Genomic DNA, 21127 nt, shown 5'->3' with positions numbered 1-21127 from the left:
TCGCCATAACATATATTATGTGATTTTATATTCGAAACCTAATATTGTCTATATATTTTTATATTTTGCAATATACAACAATCATTTAAATGCCACTCATCATTCTTTACGGCTGCTCGCAATGTTGTATGAATTATGAAATACCAGTTTTAGAAATATATTTATTTTATGATTATATATATATATATATTATTTTTAGATTACGTTATATTTTTATTTTTAAACTGTACATAACATATATATATATATATATACATTGTATGGTTTGGTGATACAAAATGAACAGAGAAATATTTTCCAAAATTAAGAAATAATAACAATAATAATAGTTGATAATATAGTGTCCGAATTATTATTATCGGAGGATTTTTCAGTTCTCGAATGTGTTAGACCGTTAGTTGTTTCGGAATATTAGGTGCTAATAAATATATTGTTAAAATCCAATTGCTCTCGTTTACTTGAACCGTACTTCGGTTGGTGGTGACGTACGAAGAAATAGGTTAAGGCGAAAAAAATAAATTATACAAAAAAATTCATATTTGTTTTTATTATTTTAATTGCGAAAGAAATAAAATAATAATACGCATAAAATATTATTAGTTTAAGATTACGATTTAATGAAATGGATGCTTTTGAGGTAACGGGATGATAATCTAACGTGCTTTTAGAATCATCCATGACGTCATTCTCATTAGTCATTCATATCACAATGATTTCATGGTTTTTAAAATTTAATAAACGACAGAAAAGTTGACGAATCAGAGTTTCAAACTTTCTAGAAATTAAAAATAAAAAAGAGTTCAGTCAGATCATAATGAAATTAAAACTAATAATATAAATATTAATGAACTTTCTGACACAAAATACATAGCCTAAAAATAAACGGATATATAAAATTTTTAAATATATCTTTAAAAAATTATAATGTTAAATAACAGTTCAAATATTAATAATTAAAAATGTTAATAAATATGATAAATCCTATATTATTAAAATAATAATTTCAAAAAGTATATATTTATATGAATTCGAAATAGACACGTATAAATACATGTTAAAAAAATATGTATTCATTTGGAAGTAATTTGATAACTTATCAAAATTCACTTAAATATTGGAAAATTTTATATAATATGGGGTCTTATACTCTTAAATCTTAATTATACAATGTATACGAAATTAGTGGGGCTATTGGGTCAGGTGAAGAGGCTCATTGATATGGACCGCCGCCTTAAGGCTAACGAAAAAGGCCCAACAATAATAAGCATTTATATATGACTAGGCCCAGTAACAAGAGGCCCAACCCAATCGCGACAAGATCTTCCGAAAGGAAAATGATAATAATAACCATCATAATATTTGTTAAATTTATATAGTAAATATTTGTATATATAATATATTCATTTTTTTTTTGGTAATCAAAACATACACATAAGCGTGCGTACGGAGGGTAAATATAAAAACATTTGTATTGCCTTTTTTTTTGTTTGAAATGTGTTTAGTTGGGTAATTAACAGATAATGTGTCACAGTCATGCTGCTGCTGGTGCGGGTTTGTTGACTAGATTTTGAACGAAGAAGACGACTTTTTGATGATGTCGATTTATTGCATTACATATCAGTTTTTTTAAAATTTTCTTTAGATACATTATTTGATTTTATATGTTTTAAGGTTATTGTTTACGTCTGTTTCATTTGGTTCCACGGCTTATAAATGTTTGAAACTGTTTATGCGTCGATTTTTATATAATTTTTAATTAATTAAAAGCTCCAAGAACTCGATTTTTTTTAACCCAAAAAAAAAAAGTTGTTGGGTATGTGCCACAATTAGTTGATCTGTGAATTTGGTCGGTCCCATCTTTTAGGTATATAGTAAAAAAAAAAACAGTTAAAATTTCATAAATTTTAAGATTAAAGTTCGTTTATAACATCATATTTAACTAATCTGAAATTGAAATTGTGATGTAATTTTGCAATCCATATGAAGACTTCACATGTTTTTTTCTCTCTATAATTTATGCTTTATAATGTTTGTTAGTTCGATTTGATTAAGAATAATACATGTGTTTTTATATGTACGCTGTAAATCCAATATTATCACATCATCATTAAAAAAAGATTTTTTTTTTATGAATGGTGGATGAGCATATGGATTTAATGGAAATAATTTCCAAAATTTTCTATAAGATGTTGGGAATCTTTTTTATATCCATGGACGAAATGTTACTATTAATATATATATATACATATATATATACATACACACATACATAACTCACTTATTTTAAACCTAATGGATATAACAAACAAAACATCTGGTGTTAGTGTTGCTATGATTCAGGGCCAAAGTTGATTACATAACAATCCTAAATAAATCAACCCATGGAAATGCGGCACACAAAATTCCAATATATATGGACCAGCGCAAATTCAAGGATTTCAAAGTTAAAACAGAATTATTGGAAAATAATAATAATAATAGTAGGTGGAGTGTGTAGGGGTTGGCGCATTCAGTGGGGGGAGAAGACTATGACAAAGTTTTTTTTATTGGCTCGATGGGTTTGGTGTTGTCTGTTGCCTTAATTCGTCCCATCATTTTCTGACATGCGAAACAACTTTCATGTCTCCATTGCCTCATTTTATCATTATTTGAAATTATTTTCCAAAACTATACATATATTAAATTTCTTTTGATTTCGATTTCATCTTAGATTCTGCTTATGAAAAAAGTTATTGCTGGTTTTAGTTAGGGCTAATAAAACTCTTGCAAAACACCCACCAATACCATAACAACCTATTGATTATGATATAGAAATTTAAATAAATAATTATAATTCCATATCAAATGATACTAAAACAAGGAATAATGGGTTTGATACCAATTTCAAGAGAAAAAGAATACTATGGATGTAGAGACCAAAGTGACCTGAAATTTCAACCATGTAGCCCCACATGAGACTTACACACACATTTGATTTGATTATGATCCATCACACACGCTTTTGTCTCCTCTGACACATCTATATATACATATAATTTTCCAAAATATAAAATTTTAATTTTGATATGGAATTCACATTCTCGTTGATAATATTTCAGATGATAGTATTTTTTTAAAAAAACAAAACATCATCCGTTATAAACATGATTTTAATTGAGTTTTCATTATTTATCTCAATCTCCAACCATATATATATGGGCATTTCAATAAAATCTGATTTAATTATTTATCAAAATTTGGAATGGTGCAGTGTACTTCATATTCCCAAGGAGCCCACTCCTGCAGTTAGGTGGAGGCTGATCACCTTCCTATTTTTTCACATTTACTTTTGTCTCATCTATATTATCTCTCATCACATCAAATCATTCGTTAGATATGATGTGCCATAATTTTTTTTTATTAAATGTAACATATATATATATATATATATATATATATATATGTGTGTGTGTCAAATAATAATAAAAAAAATGATGGAAAATGAGCCCCCAAAGACATATTAAATACCAGAATAAAGACTCCATACGAAGAAGACACGAATGAGCTTTCTTTCCCCAAAAGAAAAATCTCTCATTTCCATAATCCGAAAGAGAAAGCTCCGCAGATGAAGACAATCTTAGCCAAATCTCCGCACGATTCCTCTCTCTCTCTCTCCAAGCGCTACTTCAACTGGAGAAAGAAGATCCAAGAGGGGGACGACGACGACAGCGTCGACGAGGCAGAGATCCTGACCCGTTTCAACTCCTCTTCCTCCGACCCCACCCCACCCGATTCCGACAAGAAGAAGACCGTCTCTAAGCTCCGTTACGCCCTCACTCTCTTCAACAGGAACCGGTTCGGGTACTCGTACTCGGGTCTGGGCACTCGGGTCGTCGGGACTCTCTTCGGAAACCGACGTGGGCACGTCCACTTCGCCGTACAAGACGACCCGACCCGATTACCAGCGGTTCTGATCGAGTTGCCGACACCGACCAGTGTTCTCGTCCGAGAAATGGCATCTGGGCTTGTCCGGATAGCGCTCGAGTGCGAGAAGAAGATCGACTCGATCGGGATGACGAAGAAGGAGAAGAAGAAACTGGGGCTTCCCAAGAAGCTTCTAGAAGAGCCCACGTGGCGAACCTACTGCAACGGGAAGAAATGCGGCTTCGCGGCGAGGAGGGAGGTCGGAGCGGCGGAGTGGAAGGTTCTGACGGCGGTGGGGCGCATCACGATGGGCGCCGGAGTTTTACCGGCGACGGCGAAGGAGGGGGAGGAGGAGGAGGAGGCGGGGTCCGAGATGGGTGAGCTCATGTATATGAGAGCCCGATTCGAGCGAGTCGTCGGGTCACGTGACTCGGAAGCTTTTTACATGATGAGCCCTGAAGGTGCAAATGGTGGTCCTGAGCTTAGTGTTTATTTCCTTAGGGTTTAAGGGAAATTATAAACAAGATTATATGTGTTTCAGATGACTACCAAACTATGTTTTATCATATCCGTTTTGATTTTGGGCTTTTGGTGAAGGGATGGGAAATGAATATGTGGAAATGGTTAGGGGTGAATTTGTATTTCGGTTAATTTTGGGGTGTAATTGGGTAGAATTTGGAGTTGTGAGGCGTAACTATAAATACGAATATCAATGTTGTAATTAAAATCTTTGTTATATTACTGTTGCTATGTATTTCATTAAGTAATTATAATATAAGAAAAAACATGTGATGGATCATGAAATGAACACAATCATGGGCATGTTTGGTAATCTCATCTACTTATATTCCACGGGCATGTTTTATAATCTTGTATTTTTTTTCCACACTTGTAAAAGTCAAAGCCTTTAGACGTTTTTTTAAAATGTTTTTTATAATTAATTTACCAAATAAAGTATTAAAGAGGACAGCTCAGCCACATGCTGATATCTCATCCATTAATTGACAATATATATACACACACAAACCGAATCAAACCAATATAAACCGAATCTATACGGTTTTAACCGGTCGTATAATCTAAGATAGTATAAAACGGTTATTGATACATTTGGACTCACCTTAACTAGTAATTATGAAGGATAAATGCAAACTAACAATTCTTTCACACGTGCCTATTGTCTTGTCCCAAGATTTTTGTTCTATTTCGTTGTTAGAAATGATAATGTTTGCCGATGATAATTAATAATTATAATGTCTCCCATTACACAATGTTCTTGTTCAATTGGAATATGACGTCACTCTTTATCCACTTCACCTTTTGCCAAGTGTATACACCCAAGAAGACATTCTACTCTTCGGATTGGGCATAGAATCTGTTTGGGCCCAAAATTTCGGCCCATTGAGTAAATGGGCCAAAAAATCATTATGGCCCAAAAAATCATTATGGTTAGAGTTAATGTCGTATTCTTTTTTAAACATTGCATATATTTAACTCTAACCGACATTATTACATCTGAAGTTACTGAAGATCATGGAGATTTTGTCCATGGTGATCGCTCGTTCCTCTGTTTTCAGACACTGGTGGAAGTGGAAGAAGCAACATTGGCTAACAATGGAGGGATAAAGGCCGAACCTTTAAGTGTCTGCTCGAAAACATGACCCACTTTGAGTAATTTAGCCTGCACAAACAATCAAGAACAAAAAGAAACGCAGCATAGATATTATCATCAAACAGCAACTGAAAAGCACCATCTTGCAGATAAACCGAACTTCCTATGCGGCGGTATCGTTTATTACGAGATCAGTGAGCTCATGAGACGGTACGGGAAACAGAGTTTGATCATATACCTCGTCAAAGGCTGAACCGATCATTTGAAGGCCAACAGGAAGACCCGAAGGCCCTCCTTGTACTAATCCGCAGGGTAGCACGAGGGCAGGAAGCCCGGCCATGTTTACACTCACCTGCATTGTCGATACTGTCATGTTAAAGCCGTATTAGAGTGGTGATGGATTGGAGGCAGGATCGAGGATCAAACAAGCTTTTACCGTCATAATGTCTCCAGCATACATTGCCAATGGATCATCTTTCTTTTCACCTAAAAGAGATTTTACCAATAGAAGGGTATTTGGTGTTATCCGATGGCAATTTTTTAAGCAAATACACAACAATGACGGAGTTATGTAAAGGCCGACTACCGATCTTGTATGCTGCAGAAGGAGCTGCTGGAGAGATAAGGATGTCGTTCTGTTCCAGGGCTGCCTTGAAATCTTTCCGAATTAACGTTCTCACCTATAAACAAACGCTACCCCCTCAGCCGTAAATTTCAATTTCGGGTTCTAACTATTACATGTCCAAAGCCCGACAATAAGACAAATCACAAATGATAACCGTGTGAAGATCAACCAAAACATGACATCTATGGTCTAACCTGTTGGGCTCGCTTGTAGTAGGCATCATAGTAACCCGCCGACAGGCCATATGTTCCCATTAAAATTCTCATTTTCACCTGAAAAAGAAATGATCCTCAGTTAGAAATATAGAACTTGAACAGCAGTAATTTCTATTACAACAAAAAACGTTTTGCTTATAGTCTTAGTAGACTCATACCTCCTTGCCAAATCCATTACCCCGGGAATCTTCATACAGTTTATTTAGTTCATCAGCAGTAGCTTGACTTCCATATCTGCATACCAACACAACAATCAATCCTTTCAGCGTCTAGAAGTCCATTTATTACCAACATCTTTAATTCAATATGCCCGAAGATGTTTGAGGGAAGGAAAACACATCATGTGGGAGCACTATGACATATAACAGACATATCCAGCCATTACATCAGGTCCAAAAAACCTTGGCCCTTTAAAAATATCTTAGTAGCTATTCAGACAACAAAACATCGTGCAACTGGTGGATATCACTTGAACTGTAAGTCCACAGACTCATTCTCCGATCTTACCTGAGGCCATCATAACGCGCTAAGTTGGAGGACGACTCTGATGAGGCAATAACATAGTAGGCTGGCAGTCCAAGAGAAAAGGAGGGCATTGACACCTGCAATTTAGTCCATAATCTCAGTAACACCATCAATACATGTAGACTAAATAAGAACATCTGTGTACAGTACAGCACATAACAATGGGATTTAAGCAAGACCTCTGTCAAATCACAACCCAATTCTTCTAGGTGAGATGCAGCTTCCCGGGTAGCAGATTTTACTCCGGTATCAACACCATCTTGAAGAGTCTCACAGATCAGACCAACTTTCAATCCCTTCAATGGTTTGGATTCAAAAGAGTCTAAAGAAGGAAACTGGGATGGGAAATCAGGCACCTCCTGAAAAAGAACAGATGCATAGAATATGATCATAATCACATGAACAACATAAACAACAAAACAAAAGAACAAACCGTTACTCAGGCCACAAGAACCCTTACTTGTTTGCTACTAGTGGCATCAAATCTATCATGACCAGAAATAGCGTGAAGAAGAATCCCGGCATCAGCAACAGTAGAACCAAAGCACCCGATTGCGTCCAGGGACGAGGCATAAGCCATAAGACCAAACCTGGAGACACGTCCATATGTTGGCTTAAGACCAACAACACCACAGAATGATGCTGGCTGCCTTACACTTCCACCGGTATCACTACCAAGAGACACCATACATTGCCTAGCGGCAACAGCTGCCGCTGAGCCTCCTGATGATCCTCCGGGCACTCGGGTTATGTCCCATGGGTTTGCAGTCACCTAAACCAAATTAAGAGCTTAATCGACCCAAGTAATTAACATCTCTTCTAAAGAGAAAATTAACCAAAAAAAAAAGTCTGGAGCTTCTTGTTCTTTATCATATGGATGATTCAATCCACAAGGGCCATCATTTGAAAACGTTTTGATCGTCTTTCTCTCCGAGAAGGAGATAACACCTACAACCATAACTGTCATCAAAGCCTACATCTCCTTCATCAATTATCGACCTTTAGAATATAATACTAAACCAAGAAAGGAATTATGTAGAGTTCTGATAATATTAGATTACATAATTACGAAGAGGATGACGAAATGATGAATTCTATGCAAACTTTCCATAATTCCCAATACATAAAAATATGTCAACGAACCTGAAACGCAGAACCTTCAGTTGTACTACCCATTCCGAATTCATCCAAGTTAGTTTTGCCGACAACAATCCCTCCGAGCTCCTTGATCTTCCTGACAGCCGTCGCATCGAATGGTGGGCGATAGTTCTCGAGGATTCGGGAGGCGGCAGTAGAAGGCATACCCGTCGTGCAGATATTATCCTTGACGCCGACAAGAACTCCGGCGAGAGGACCTACATACTCACCTTTGGCAATTCGTTGGTCGATCTCATCGGCCTCCTTCAGGACATTCTCCGACACATGGAGGAAGCAGTTAAGCTGCGGTTCCGTGAGATGCAGACGGGAGAGGTAGGGCTTGGCGAGCTCGGCGGCAGTAACTTCGCCGGCGAAGAGAGAACGGCGGTTGCTGAGGATCTGGGATTCCGGTGGAGAGGAAGAGGCAGCAGCGGACGAGGCGGTTGCGGCGGAGGAGATGATGGGTTTGGAGTGGATGCGGCGGAGAGAGAGGAGGGAGAGGTTGCGTGGCGGCTGAATGGTGGATAACATTTCTCCTACTCGACCAAGTAGATTTAAATCTTCAAGCCCTGAAACTTCTCCGGAGAAATTTGACGCCGGAGAAATGAATCGCCGGCAAAACTTACCGGTGGTGGATGGTTTTGAATGTGAGACCGAAGCGGGAGAGGATAAGATTTCTAAAAGAGACGCTTTCTGGGAACTTTTTTCAGTTAGGCATTTCGACGAACAAATTATGAGCAATGTTTAGGATCGATCGGTTAATGACCAAACCGGGGGAAAGTTGACCCAGAACCGGTGAAACCAGTGACCACGATGTTAATGGGCTTCATAAAAGGCCCAAACCAATTTGTATAAATTAATTGGGCTTTTGAGTTTTCACTCGCTCTTTAATGAGGATCTTATCATCTTACCATAATTTATAAATTTATACATATTTTTTTTTGTAGAATAATTTATACATATAATATAACATCCAACCCATAACTCCATTCATCTGCATTCACATGCTTAACTAATATTCTCACATTTCCTTGGAAGAGAAAGAACATGTACATGCATGCATACATGCTCTCGCATAAATATATCAATAGATATGATAGATGAAACCAAAGTTGTTACAGCCAAAGGGATTTATATCTTTTCAAGCCATCGGCATCAAATCTATTCACTAGACACATTAATTACCCTATAGGCTATAGTCATAAATTCATTAGTATAATACAATATAATTAATAGATATTACTAATAGATAAATTAATTAGTATTAAGGTTTTGGAGTCACGCCAGATGGGTCACCATGCAGGCGTGGGCGTGCATGGCTTCACCCCGACAGGGACACGTTGCTGCTGAGACGACGACATGATCTCCAATGGATAACACAGATTAGGGTTTCTCGCAGCATCGAATCTTCTGTCCATTTTCTGGTAGAACATTCTGGAAAACTTAAGCTCTCCTGTCAGGTTGTTTCCGTCGATGTAGAGAGCGCCGAGGCAAGGTAAAGTTTCAAGCTTTGATGGGACATTGCCTGTGAGACTGTTGTTTCTCAGACCGAGAAACCTCAATCTTTTCATACTGGTTAAGGAAATGGGAATCTCACCTTTCAAACCCGTGTTCGAAAGATCCAAAATGGCCAAATTTCCCATCCTTTTCCAGTTTATTCCCAACAAGTCCCCGCCAATTGGGTTGTTTGACAACGCCAGTTCTGATAAAGATGGCATCTTTTCAACACTCGGAGGCAACCCACCTGAGAATTTGTTGTTCCTTAGATCCAAAAGGGTGAGATTCTTCAAAGATACCGTTTCTTGAGGCAGCCTTCCCTCTAAAAGGTTGTTGCTGAGATCAAGCTTAAGCAACGAGACAAGGTCTCCAAAAGAACGAGGCAACGGCCCGGAGAAATAGTTGCTGCTCAAATCCAAAATCACTAGCTCTTTCAATCCATTGAGACAATCTGGGATCTTGCCTATGAATGAATTCCCCGCCATAGCCAACCGTTTTAACCCCGTTAAGTTGCAGATGGTCTTCGGTAATTTCCCGTTGAACCCATTTTCCAGAACCGCTAAAGACTGCAGCTTTGCGAGATTGCCGATGGTTTTAGGAAATTCCCCAACCAGACCAGGATTGGATCTGAACTCGAGCGATTCCAAGCTGGATGCAAGGTTTAACCAATCCTTTTCAGGGATTGTGATGGGAGCGGTGAAACAGTTGAAGAACGCGAGGGATTTCAAGTGCTTTAAGGCAAATAACTGCGGCTTTATCTTCAAACTTGCGGCACAAGAAAGCGAGTTTTCATAAACAAGGCCAAGTGTTAAATCGGTGACATACCACAACCCATCAAACATGTCACAGGAAACACCCTGAAAACAAAAGGCACGTTTTAAATTTAGATCAAGGATGGAGCAGTGGAGGAATAATGCTGCTGGTGGGCCAAGTTGATATAATTGAAGCTGCGTGTTAAACATATAAAAAGAATAAAGGACAGAAGTTATACGAAAAAGGGATGAACTTTGACGTATTGAAGCTTTAAATTTCATTTTCCGATTGAGGAAACTTCAAAGTGGATCGATCGTTGGCCGTTTCAAGAAATTTCAGCGAGAGCTGTGTGGATGACAAAAGAATGCCCTGGAATCTCGACCATGTCTGGTAATGATTCCACGCACATCATCAGTTCATAGTTTATGTCTGTTCTGAATTTTGATTTCGGCCCAGCTTTTTCAGACAAGAGATCCAAATTCAAGAATCTGGAGTATACTCATTATTGTCATAAGTTCGAGATTCGTTACTATTATACTAACAAACACAAGTATCTGACAAATGCATAAATACTGTATCATCACAGTGAAGATTTCATTTCTCTTGATAAATGAGAATCCCTCTTGTAGAACATGGGTTACAAAGTAAAGCAATTTTCAAGATGAACATATGCGAATCCATAAAGAAAAAGCTTAGGGTAAGAGAAGAAGAAGAGAGAACCTGAATGGGAGTCCAACCACAAGGATCAGGATAGAGATCAGAGCCATTCCATGAGCCTCCAACAAAGCCATTGATGGCGGAGTACAGAGCTTGTCGTTCTGATCTCTCCATTGGAGAAACCTCCGGTGATAATTCTCCTCTGCAATGGAGAAACAGCAGACACAGGAACAGAACAGAGGGAAGTGCTGTTGTTCTCAGCCACCACATGTTCCACAAAGAAACGAGAACAGAAGAAATGGAAGAAACTGAATGGGTTGGTGTATATGTATGTATATTGTAACTGGTGATTTATTGAAGAGAGAGCGATTAGGTCGTGTGAGCAGTCAATCTCTCTCTCTCTCATTATTGTCCGAAAATGGTTCAAATGGAGAAAATATGAGAGAAGAAAGCGAAATGTTTAGGACTTTAACTAGAAACTTATCTGGTTACATGTTCTTGACATCTTGTATATTCTCATAAGCAAACATGCATGGCATTTTTGTCCCATGACTCGCACATATTTTACATGCAAAGTGTAATTTACACATATAGTTATGTGTTCGTGTATGCAAGCTAGCATGCAGTCCACTATAGGAGATCAAATTCGTATAATCTGAAAAAAGAAATTCAAAGTATTATTTAAAAATTCTATATATGATATTGAAATAATATTTTAGAGATAACTATGTATTTTAGAAAAAATCAAAATTGAATTTAATAAGTTTAGTGGGCATATTTGGATTGCATATAAAATGTAAAAAAACGGTGGTAAAATATTTATGAGATGGGGAATGGCTAAACGAGGAAGATCACAAGTGGAAAGTGGAGTGGAGCACAGGGAGATGCCCAGGCAGGCCCGGATATCGAAGCGAGTGACGAAATCATTTACGTTTTTTTTACTAGCAAATTGACATCATCATTTTTTTTCAATGATATTCTATATTTAGATTTTTTTATTATTATATCCACACTTTGATTTGTTTTAGTTTTTTATTTTATAAAAATTATGACTGCCGAGTTTTTATATCAAGTGTTTATTAATTCATGATTCTGATATTTTCCTAAAAATGCTAATTTAAGAAGAAAATAGTTTTGAATTAGTGTTTTTTTCAATATTTTGTAGATTTGACTTCTAGTAGTTATTTTTTAAAAAGTTATATTCAATTAATTTTATATTGAATTCCATTCAGATATGTTATTTAGTTTAAATATCATTTCATCTTACATTAGTTTCATTCAACTTCTCTCGAATATTCCAACCCAATTTTTTTAACATTTGTTATTCGTTTATTTACGAGTTTTTATTTAATTACTAAATACATATATTATACACACACACTTTTTAATGCTCATGACAGAAAGTACATCCACTCATCGTTTCTCTGAATTGGGTTTTAAAGTCCTTGTGAAGTTTGGTGTTTCGAGTTACATTTAATTGTCCTCCAAATCATTACACACATCTCAAGATTTGATAAAAGATTTGACTGTTGACTTAAAGTTAATGTTTTCGTCTTGTTTTGGTCTTGGATGACAAAGATAATTAGGACGGGGTGTTTCGGTTCCGTTCTTCGGAATCGAACCGAACCGAACCGTTAAAACGGTATTTTTTCCGACCCGGAAGTGCTGTTATTTCTCGAACGGTACCATTTTTAGATAACCGAATTTTTCCGGAACCGAACCGAACCGAATCGAACTTTAAAAATCCTGAAAAACCGAATATTTTAAACAGAAATCTAACATTTTTTTAATAAAATCCGGAATCGAACCGAACCGATACCGAAACCGAACCGAACCGAATACAATAAAACCCCCGATTGATACCTATTTTTGTAAAATCACAATAACCGAACCGATCCATTCCGTCTCGAACCCGAACCGTTTCCCGAAACGTCCACCCCTAAAGATAATCCACATGAATTTTGGATTTACATATTATATAATTTATTTAGTTATAAATGTTTAATAAAATTCCTTGTGCATCTATCGTTTATGTTTAAATATACATTACATAATTTTTGTTTGGGTATTTGTATTATTACAGCTTTATTAGACCTTTAAGCCTTTTTTTTATAAAAAGGACTTATGGGCTGGGCCCATAAAATGCATTTCTAATACATTTGAGCCCAAACTGCTTTTTCCATGAAAAATTATCAGTTACGATTTAAATTGGAAAAAAAAAAAAATCAACCTCCGTTGAAGCGACGAAAATGGCGTTTGCTGCTTCTCTATCCAATTCGTCGTCGTCGTCATCTCTGCAACTCGGTTCTTCCTTTAACGGCGATAGCTTATCGTCGTCGAGGTCCTTCGCCGGTGCTCTGGTCACCTTCTCTTCTGTACCGCGCTCCGGTTTGTCGTTAGCTGTTCTCCGATTTGCTCTGTTCGTTTCGTGATGGCTACTGCTTTAGGCTTCCCAGTGGGAGTAATGCCTCATTAGGTCTACGAAGAACTCATAGAGATAGAGAAAGTGTTGGAAATTCTGGCTTTTAAGCTGTTCGATTCTGGTTCAAGCAGACGAAACCTTACTGTTTGTTTCGATGTTAATGTTGGAGTCTCTGAAATTTTTATTCGTCGAATCATAAATTTTGAATCTCGCGAGAGAGATAATTGGGTTTGTATTATTCTCCAGGAAAGAACGCATGTTTGCCAAGAAAATGTCTCGTTTATGCCAGGAAGGTTTCGGGGTTGGAGGAGGCAATGAGAATCAGAAGGTTATTTTATCTGAATCCATGAATTTTCAAGAGATTACAAACTTTTCTCCATGCCATTGAGCCGATATTGTTGAGTGGGGTACTCTTGCTAATGTAATGTGAAAGTTCAAACCTTTTTTCATACAATCTCCAGAATGCGTGAGCTCCAAAACACAACAAAAGTTAGGAGGAGACCACCTCTGAGACGTGGAAGGGTATCGCCTCGTCTTTCCGTGCCTGATCACATACCACGGCCTCCATATGTCGAGTCTGGCATATTACCTGAGATATCAACTGAGTTTCAGATTCCTGACCCAGAAGGCCTTGCGAAAATGAAAGCTGCTTGTGAGCTTGCTGCTCGTGTTTTAGACTTTGCTGGAACTTTGGTTAGGGTAAGATTGATATCACTTAAGGCATTTCTTCCTCGAAATGTCCAGTAGCGTTATGCTTTTTTCATACCCATTTAATTATTGTAAACGGTTCTGCAGCCATCTGTGACTACAAATGAAATCGACAAGGCAGTGCATCAGATGATCATCGAAGCTGGAGGTTATCCTTCACCCCTCGGATATGGGGGATTTCCTAAAAGTGTATGCACATCAGTTAATGAGTGCATGTGTCACGGAATACCGGATTCTCGCCAGCTACAGGTCCGGAATGTGCTTGCCACTGCCTTTAGTCTTACAACTCTTTCATGAAATCGTGTGTATTATCACTAACTACATTTTCTATGCAGAATGGGGATATAATAAACATCGATGTCACAGTTTACTTGGATGTGAGTCTTTTTCATTTTTTTTTAACTAATCTACCGATTATTGCATTTATTCTTGTATTTGTATTGTCTTGTTTTGTTTTGTCCGATGCTTAATTGGTTGATATCATAAAACTCTTGGCACTGTACACACCTTTCGAACATCTTTCCTGTTTTGTGTCATATGACTGTTGAGTTTATGTTATTATGATCAGCCCATATAACATATATATTTTGTTGCCAATTCTCAGATCAGTGTACGTTTTAGTTTCTGGTTGTTTGAGACTGTGGATTCAGTCGATAAGCTGTTTATACCTTATTAGCACCTTTTTTTATTTGTAACATAACATTTGGACAGGGTTACCATGGAGATACGTCAAAGACTTTCTTCTGTGGAGATGTCAGCGATTCCCTCAAACGACTCGTGAAGGTAAGAAGAAACTAATGATTCTTCCTCTTGCCTGTCGGCTGATATGAAATCATTTTGGTTTGATATACAAATTGTTGTCGGTTTATTTTTCCTCTTGTTATGCTTGATGCTTCTGAACTTTTAATGGAAGGTCACGGAAGAATGCTTGGAAAAAGGCATCGCTGTTTGTAAGGACGGAGCAAGCTTCAAGAAAATTGGAAAGAGAATCAGGTAGTATATACATAATCCATGCTTGTGAAACATGTTATTTTCATTGAACTTTAGAATCTCGAGCAATCCACCCTGCAGTTCTATATGGAGGAAAGAAAAGATAAAATCTTTGAATGGTTTTCCTTTACAACAGCGAGCATGCTGAAAAGTACGGTTACAATGTGGTGGAGCGTTTTGTTGGTCATGGCGTCGGAAAAATATTTCACTCTGAACCTCTGATATATCATAACCGTAAGCAATCTCTTTTTCTTATCAGCAAGTTCAGTTATTCTTTCGTTATGGATGTTCTTCCCGAGGCTACGTTTTCTTTTTCCCGTTCTTCCAGGTAACGACGAACCCGGGCTTATGGTCGAGGGCCAAACTTTCACAATCGGTGAGCCAGCCATTCTCTCTTCCCATCTTCTGCGTATACTTTTGCTTATCAATTCGGTGGATGCATTGCATTATATACATTTCGGTATAATCTGTTCCGTGCAGAACCAATTCTGACCATTGGAACCACCGACTGCATAACATGGCCGGACAACTGGACGTCCGTGACTGCAGATGGTGGCCCGGCCGCACAGTTTGAGCATACCATTCTCATCACTAGAACTGGTGCAGATATCCTCACCACTTACTGAAACACTTCTTTATTCAGATAACATCATCCTGTAAGGTAATTAAACTTAGCCATAGAGATTATTATCTTCACGACTTTGATTCTTCTTCTGTATCTTAGTTACGACAACTGTGCCCAATTCGATTCAGGTGTGAAAGGGTATTTGATTCATCATGCAAGTCTCGACCCGGTCAAACTCGTTAATAAACCTATTATGGGCATAGACCGTGTTCATTTGTTTGTAAGCATTTGAATATGCGGCTTCACACGTTTTTTTGTACGGATCATTCGCATGGACCGACCACAAACGAGTCCGGATCCAAATCCAAAAGCCGACCACCGAAGCCGAATCGAAATTTCCCCCTTTTCAGCCGCTTTGGTCTGAACACAATTTACACACGTGCATGCAACACACCGGTTCATCATCAATAATGCAAACTCTCCACTGTATATATAGAGAGAGAAGGGGAGAGAGAGAGATGCAAATACATAAACCCACAAATCCACAAAAAATTATAATCTTTCCAAACACCTTTTGCGGCGAGTCTTGACAATGGCTTCTTCTGCTACTGCGATGTTCATCGACGCGATCTCATTCACAAATATCGGAAATCTGTCCCCCAATCATCGATCTCACCGGAGTTCTGTTCCGGGTTTCTCCAGATCCTTACAGAACATCAGGATCTCATCCAACGGTTCAGATTTCTCCGCACGATCAAGGCCCACTTCCAAGAACTCGACTGCCACCGGTGCCTTCATCTGGAATCTGTTCAGTGGCGAGAAATTTACACCACGTAAGTCAACTCTGAAATCCAATACGAAAAATCGAAACTTTATTATCTTTTGAACTATGATCAGGTAAAAACGAAACGGATTTCGGAACTCTGGTTTGAGAAAAATGGTGACTTTTGGGATCAAATTTGGGGAAAAAAAGGGAACCCCTTTTCCTGAATTCGTATGATTGAGTTTTCGAACACATTTTCAGTGAAATTTGAATTATTTGAGGTTATTTTCTCTGGAAAATTTTAGCTAAAGTTCAAGAACTCCATGTCTACGAGCTCAACGAAGGAGATAGGAACAGCCCGGCGGTCCTGAAACTCGGGAAGAAACCGGAGCTCTGTCTCGGAGATCTTGTCCCCTTCACGAACAAGCTGTACTCCGGCGACCTCACCAAGCGCCTGGGAATCACCGCCGGTCTCTGCGTCCTGATTCAGCACGTGCCCGAGAGGAACGGAGACCGGTTTGAAGCCACTTACAGCTTCTACTTCGGAGACTACGGCCACTTGTCCGTACAGGGACCGTACTTGACGTACGAGGACACGTACTTGTCCATCACCGGCGGCGCCGGTGTCTTCGAGGGAGCGTACGGACAGGTCAAGCTTCGTCAACTGGTGTATCCGACGAAGCTTTTCTACACCTTTTACCTGAAGGGTATCAAAGATCTGCCGGCGGAGCTCACCGGAAAACCTGTCGAGCCCTCACCGGACGTGAAGCCTTCGCCGGAGGCTCTGGCGACTGAGCCCACCGGAACCATCCGTAACTTTACTGATTAACTAAATTAAACAAATCTCCTCTGCTTTTCTCGTGTGTCTAAGCTTTAGTTCGTAGTTTTCTGTCCTGATGATATGAGCTGTCTGTATAATCTTTCCGTCGATGCGATGTCGAAAATAAATATTAAATAGTGTTCATGAAACGATTAGAAAAATATCTCAAATTGGATTCTCTGCGAGGTTTGGGCATTTTATTTTGTGTTTTATTACACCAAATTTTACACGAAAGGGATCTATTGATATTGGAGAAAATAGTTGTAAAAAAAGTAAAATTCGTAAAAATAACAGTAGTGGAAAATAACAATTATGGGCGGTATTGGACCGACAAAACAACATCTACACACTCGCATCTCATGCACCCAAGAGTATCAAACAAAATAACTATAATTTTGATAATTATAAAGTTTTGTTTTTGGACGGTATAATATGATACACCTCTATATAAAGGTTTTAATATTTTCATTACCAATAATTGGGTATAATATATCGTTAGGATTTTAGTCCATTCGGATTTTTGTTTACAATAACTAAAATAATTTTCTTTTATATTATTTTTATTTTTTGATAGTCGTTTTATCACTAATTAATTAGATTTTATAAAATTGTAACCAATTGATGTGTAAATATATATATATATATATGCAAAAGTCGTATGCTATAATAATAAGAATCTATACTGGCTGCTGCACCAACTTGTATAAATTGAGTTTTAACAAAATAAAAAATTGTATAAATTGAGGTAATAAATTTCCTGCCAAAAAAACTGGAATCACTGTCGAATATTCACCACTTCCCATCTACTACTAGTACGACAAGACATTTCTCTTCTTATTCTAATATTAATTAGGCAACCAATTAAATTCTTTATACACACACATATATATATATATAGATAGATAGATATGTATATAAGATCCTTCGCAGGCATGTTATATACATTATCCATCTAGACAAACAGGGAAAAAAATTAAAGCCATTGGAACCCTAATTGAAACACCATGGTCAAGAGCATAAACAAGGTGGATTACACTCGGAAACGGCAGACACGTGGAGAATGCATCGAAACCCTTGAAGAAGAACGCCGCAAGATCCTCGTCTTCCAACGCGAATTCCCTCTTTGCCTAGAGCTCGTCACCCAAAGTACGTATACACACACACACACACACATACATACATACGCTTGTGTCTGCATTTCGCTAAATATATACATAAATTTAGCGATTGAGGCATGTAAGAGAGAGATGTCGGGAACGGCGGCGGCGGATAACATGAACAGCCAATGGGAGTGCTCGGAACAGACGAACGGAGAGTACGGTCGACCCATCTTGGAAGAGTTCATGCCCATCAAGAGATCATCTTCTGGTGATGAACATGGATCTCACCGGTCAAACGGCAGAACAGATGACAGTGACACAAAATCCGACTGGCTCAAATCTGTTCAACTTTGGAACCAACCCGACCAGCCCACCAAAGAGGTACGTCTTTTGGTTACTTAACTTTGCAGCGAATGGCACAACCGTTCTTAGGAGCGTTCTGCGTTTTATCGTTCTATGTTCTTAGGAGCGTTTGCAAGAGAAAGAGACGGTGGTCGGGGTGGAGAGAAACGGCAAAGAGAACAGGAAAACTCCGGAGACGGAGACTATCGGCGGCGGAGATGGAATGAAGAATGAGGCGGAGAAAGACGTCGGAGTGAAGAGAAAACAGAGGCGCTACTGGTCGCGAGATTTGCACAGGCGGTTCTTGAACGCTCTTCAACAGCTCGGCGGCGCTCATGGTGCGTTTGCGCTTCGAGTTGTATAACCCTAAAATTTCCCAACAAAACAACTTTTGATTTCCTTTTCCTTTCGGGGTGTGTTTTTTTCCCTGAATGGCTTCGCAGCTGCTACGCCCAAACAGATAAGGGGGATAATGAAGGTCGGCGGATTAACAAACGACCAAGTTAAAAGCCACTTACAGGTCGGTCGGTTTTTGAATGATAAGAGAATGGGCATATTACACAACATTATTTTTTTTTCTTTTTTTTTTTGTCAAAAGTAGTTTCATCAAATCTATTGAATCTGATTTTTTTTTTTTTTGGGGTGTAATAATCAGAAATATAGATTGCATACAAGGGGGCCGAGCCAAGTCCTCACTACCAACGTCCGATTACACCACATCCCGTCCGCCGCCGCCATAAATAAATAAATAAATATTTATATATTCAAAATGTTGGTTGGTCAGTTTCCGAGTATGTACATATATAGATTAATATTGTTATCAATGTCATTGTCCGTTACTTTTAATTTGTTTTGACTGATTATAACATGGAGGATCTGACTGCAGAATTATCGTATCGTTTTAGTTTGGAAAGACGAATTCGAAATGTAAACGGGCCGTACGAACAGAGGGCAATGACACAAATCACACAACCCGATGAAACAAGATGCAAATATTTAGTAGCATAGTTCATCAGACAAAGGTCCCGTACGATTCCGGCGTGTAAAAACAAAAAAAAAAACGAGACAGAAGCAGTTACTTAGGTTACAAGGCATCAACTCTACCACCAGGCGAGACACAGACAGACATGGCAAAGAACAAGAAGCTTCAATGGAAGACCGATAAGGTCTAGCTGGACATCATATTGTCAATAGACTGGAGAGCTTGGTTTGCAAAAAACCTGACATCAACGTCCGGATCCTCGCTCAGCTCCACCAGGCAGGGCCGGATCGTCTTCTCCACCACCTTAACATTACAAATATTTCCATAAAAACACGGAGAACTTCGGTAGGGTAAAAGAGAGGAAGAACGGAAAGGGTTTTGCTCTGATACACTTACTGATTGTTCAACGATCGGAATGAGTGATTGCAGTACTTTGGCCACGTTAAATTTGATGTTTGGAACTCTGCGGAAGGAGAGAATGTTTAGTTAAAAAAAAAATTGATTGTTGTGATGTGAGGTGAGGTTTCTGCGTTAAAAGGAGAGAACTTGCCTGTCTTTGGAAGCAGTCATCACCACAGGCAAGAGTTTGGAGCTGGTAATCTCCGAGCCCATGACAGGGGCAAGAAGGGAGATGGCTCGGAGAATGGTCATCCGGTATAGATAGTGCGGGTTGTTAATCATATCGAGGACCTGCAGATCCATGTGTAACAGAAGAACGACGTTCTTAATGAGATAACGATAAACGATTATATACAAACTAGCTGAAGCAGATTAAACTAAACATGTATGCAATATGCATGAGAGTGGATAAGTTTCTTCAGCTTTGCTTTTGATCCAACAGTCCCAAGTTCCCTGCCATGAAAATTCTGATGAAAACCATCACTTAGCTTATTGACAAACCTGAGGAACTATATGTTGCATTGCCCATTCCGGACCAAACTCCTCAGCAAGACGCTTAAGATTGTTTGCAGCGGCATCACGAATTGAGTGGACCTGACCAAAAAAAAAAGCATCCATACAAGTCTTGAGGTGCAGCAAGATATCAAGAAGTTTAAGTATTTACTGGAAAAAAAAAAAGAACTGATTATCAGATCCTGTCTCAGGAGGGAAAGGGATGGTAAACCTTGTCTTGCAACCATTGCATGCAAAGAGCACCAAGCTTATCGTCGAAAAAGCCTATGCCTAACTGACTGGCCAACAAGGGAATATACTCGATTATTGCAAGTCGTACTCTCCAGTGTCTATCTTCAGCCAGTTCTACAATAGCTGGCAACAAGGACTGTGATAGAAGATCGATACCAATAACCTGCCAAAGTATAATAACACGATTATAATTCATCTGAAAATGAACGGACAAAGAAGTTGCCCCGAGTAAAAAGAACTACTAGTTTTTCACGAAGATGTGGAGAACCTTTATATAGGTAATCATCAAAACAAACCTGATTCACTTGGTCAAGTTTGCTGATAATGTTCAAGCGTACATCAGAGAATTCGTCCTTCAATAGGGAAAG

At 38.4% G+C, this 21127-nt stretch overlaps 7 protein-coding genes across 11 annotated transcripts in view; 4 read left to right on the top strand and 3 right to left on the bottom strand.

Moving 5' to 3' along the window:
• Positions 1–3502: 3502 nt before the first annotated feature.
• On the top strand, positions 3503–4657 carry LOC104824041 (protein MIZU-KUSSEI 1). Its single transcript, XM_010555945.2, has one exon. It carries the CDS (start codon positions 3605–3607, stop codon positions 4409–4411), a length of 807 nt encoding a protein of 268 aa, XP_010554247.1. The 5' UTR covers positions 3503–3604; the 3' UTR covers positions 4412–4657.
• Positions 4658–5265: 608 nt separating this feature from the next.
• On the bottom strand, positions 5266–8747 carry LOC104824040 (glutamyl-tRNA(Gln) amidotransferase subunit A, chloroplastic/mitochondrial). Its single transcript, XM_010555944.2, has 10 exons — positions 8024–8747; positions 7341–7652; positions 7060–7239; positions 6863–6957; positions 6514–6589; positions 6335–6412; positions 6102–6195; positions 5952–6001; positions 5754–5867; positions 5266–5584 (listed from the first exon to the last, which is right to left on the bottom strand). The coding sequence occupies exons 1-10, from the start codon at positions 8546–8548 to the stop codon at positions 5477–5479; spliced, it is 1632 nt and encodes a 543-aa protein (XP_010554246.1). The 5' UTR covers positions 8549–8747; the 3' UTR covers positions 5266–5476.
• A 545-nt stretch (positions 8748–9292) lies between these two features.
• On the bottom strand, positions 9293–11231 carry LOC104824039 (piriformospora indica-insensitive protein 2-like). Its single transcript, XM_010555943.1, has 2 exons — positions 10988–11231; positions 9293–10371 (listed from the first exon to the last, which is right to left on the bottom strand). The coding sequence occupies exons 1-2, from the start codon at positions 11192–11194 to the stop codon at positions 9310–9312; spliced, it is 1269 nt and encodes a 422-aa protein (XP_010554245.1). The 5' UTR covers positions 11195–11231; the 3' UTR covers positions 9293–9309.
• A 1895-nt stretch (positions 11232–13126) lies between these two features.
• Positions 13127–15928, top strand: LOC104824038 (methionine aminopeptidase 1B, chloroplastic). 2 transcript variants are annotated; one of them, XM_010555942.1, is made up of 11 exons: positions 13127–13312; positions 13593–13674; positions 13808–14045; positions 14142–14303; positions 14390–14431; positions 14766–14837; positions 14968–15047; positions 15181–15278; positions 15373–15420; positions 15525–15705; positions 15798–15928. In XM_010555942.1, exons 1-10 carry the CDS (start codon positions 13174–13176, stop codon positions 15668–15670), a joined length of 1107 nt encoding a protein of 368 aa, XP_010554244.1. In that variant the 5' UTR covers positions 13127–13173; the 3' UTR covers positions 15671–15705; positions 15798–15928. The 2 variants fall into 2 exon arrangements, with proteins under 2 accessions (XP_010554244.1, XP_010554243.1); XM_010555941.2 differs by having other exon boundaries at positions 15525–15888.
• Positions 15929–16020: 92 nt separating this feature from the next.
• Positions 16021–17372, top strand: LOC104824037 (allene oxide cyclase 3, chloroplastic-like). 2 transcript variants are annotated; one of them, XM_010555940.2, is made up of 2 exons: positions 16021–16442; positions 16717–17372. In XM_010555940.2, exons 1-2 carry the CDS (start codon positions 16202–16204, stop codon positions 17199–17201), a joined length of 726 nt encoding a protein of 241 aa, XP_010554242.1. In that variant the 5' UTR covers positions 16021–16201; the 3' UTR covers positions 17202–17372. The 2 variants fall into 2 exon arrangements, with proteins under 2 accessions (XP_010554242.1, XP_010554241.1); XM_010555939.2 differs by having other exon boundaries at positions 16051–16442; positions 16678–17372.
• A 771-nt stretch (positions 17373–18143) lies between these two features.
• LOC104824036 (myb family transcription factor EFM-like) lies at positions 18144–19420 on the top strand. Of its 2 annotated transcripts, XM_010555938.1 has the most exons (5): positions 18144–18338; positions 18417–18673; positions 18759–18972; positions 19078–19154; positions 19290–19420. In XM_010555938.1, the coding sequence occupies exons 1-5, from the start codon at positions 18197–18199 to the stop codon at positions 19380–19382; spliced, it is 783 nt and encodes a 260-aa protein (XP_010554240.1). In that variant the 5' UTR covers positions 18144–18196; the 3' UTR covers positions 19383–19420. The 2 variants fall into 2 exon arrangements, with proteins under 2 accessions (XP_010554240.1, XP_019059338.1); XM_019203793.1 differs by having other exon boundaries at positions 18144–18673.
• A 169-nt stretch (positions 19421–19589) lies between these two features.
• The window catches only part of LOC104824034 (serine/threonine-protein phosphatase 2A 65 kDa regulatory subunit A beta isoform-like), a 4918-nt gene continuing 3380 nt past the window's right edge, over positions 19590–21127 (bottom strand). For both annotated transcript variants that reach the window (XM_010555937.2, XM_010555936.1), the window contains exons 9-14: positions 21056–21127; positions 20740–20922; positions 20517–20609; positions 20167–20306; positions 20013–20079; positions 19590–19919 (exon numbers count right to left, since the gene is read on the bottom strand). In XM_010555937.2, the coding sequence (XP_010554239.1) occupies positions 19803–19919; positions 20013–20079; positions 20167–20306; positions 20517–20609; positions 20740–20922; positions 21056–21127 (672 nt within the window). In that variant the 3' untranslated portion in view covers positions 19590–19802. The remainder of the gene's footprint in view (positions 19920–20012; positions 20080–20166; positions 20307–20516; positions 20610–20739; positions 20923–21055) is intronic.

The sequence above is a fragment of the Tarenaya hassleriana genome, unplaced genomic scaffold, assembly GCF_000463585.1.
Source record: "Tarenaya hassleriana unplaced genomic scaffold, ASM46358v1 Cleome4, whole genome shotgun sequence".
In the NCBI taxonomy this organism is placed as follows: Eukaryota; Viridiplantae; Streptophyta; class Magnoliopsida; order Brassicales; family Cleomaceae; genus Tarenaya; species Tarenaya hassleriana.
Note: the sequence above shows the minus strand (reverse complement) of the source record. Positions and strands in the feature narration are given on the sequence as shown.

Bases quoted from the DNA above. Each gene is read 5' to 3' on its own strand.
- LOC104824036 (XM_019203793.1), top strand. From the start codon at position 18,197: ATGGTCAAGAGCATAAACAAGGTGGATTACACTCGGAAACGGCAGACA. The intron at 18,674-18,758 runs GTACGTCTTTTG...CTATGTTCTTAG, and splicing joins CCGACCAGCCCACCAAAGAG to GAGCGTTTGCAAGAGAAAGA. The intron at 19,155-19,289 runs GTCGGTCGGTTT...TGTAATAATCAG, and splicing joins AAGTTAAAAGCCACTTACAG to AAATATAGATTGCATACAAG.
- LOC104824039 (XM_010555943.1), bottom strand. From the start codon at position 11,194: ATGTGGTGGCTGAGAACAACAGCACTTCCCTCTGTTCTGTTCCTGTGT. The intron at 10,372-10,987 runs GTTCTCTCTTCT...TTTTGTTTTCAG, and splicing joins GTGGTTGGACTCCCATTCAG to GGTGTTTCCTGTGACATGTT.
- LOC104824037 (XM_010555939.2), top strand. From the start codon at position 16,202: ATGGCTTCTTCTGCTACTGCGATGTTCATCGACGCGATCTCATTCACA. The intron at 16,443-16,677 runs GTAAGTCAACTC...GGAAAATTTTAG, and splicing joins TGGCGAGAAATTTACACCAC to CTAAAGTTCAAGAACTCCAT.
- LOC104824038 (XM_010555942.1), top strand. From the start codon at position 13,174: ATGGCGTTTGCTGCTTCTCTATCCAATTCGTCGTCGTCGTCATCTCTG. The intron at 14,838-14,967 runs GTAAGAAGAAAC...TTTTAATGGAAG, and splicing joins CCCTCAAACGACTCGTGAAG to GTCACGGAAGAATGCTTGGA. The intron at 15,279-15,372 runs GTAAGCAATCTC...CCGTTCTTCCAG, and splicing joins ACCTCTGATATATCATAACC to GTAACGACGAACCCGGGCTT.
- LOC104824040 (XM_010555944.2), bottom strand. From the start codon at position 8,548: ATGTTATCCACCATTCAGCCGCCACGCAACCTCTCCCTCCTCTCTCTC. The intron at 7,653-8,023 runs GTTCGTTGACAT...AATTTGGTTTAG, and splicing joins CTGAAGGTTCTGCGTTTCAG to GTGACTGCAAACCCATGGGA. The intron at 5,868-5,951 runs GTAAAAGCTTGT...TCGACAATGCAG, and splicing joins ATGCTGGAGACATTATGACG to GTGAGTGTAAACATGGCCGG.
- LOC104824041 (XM_010555945.2), top strand. From the start codon at position 3,605: ATGAAGACAATCTTAGCCAAATCTCCGCACGATTCCTCTCTCTCTCTC.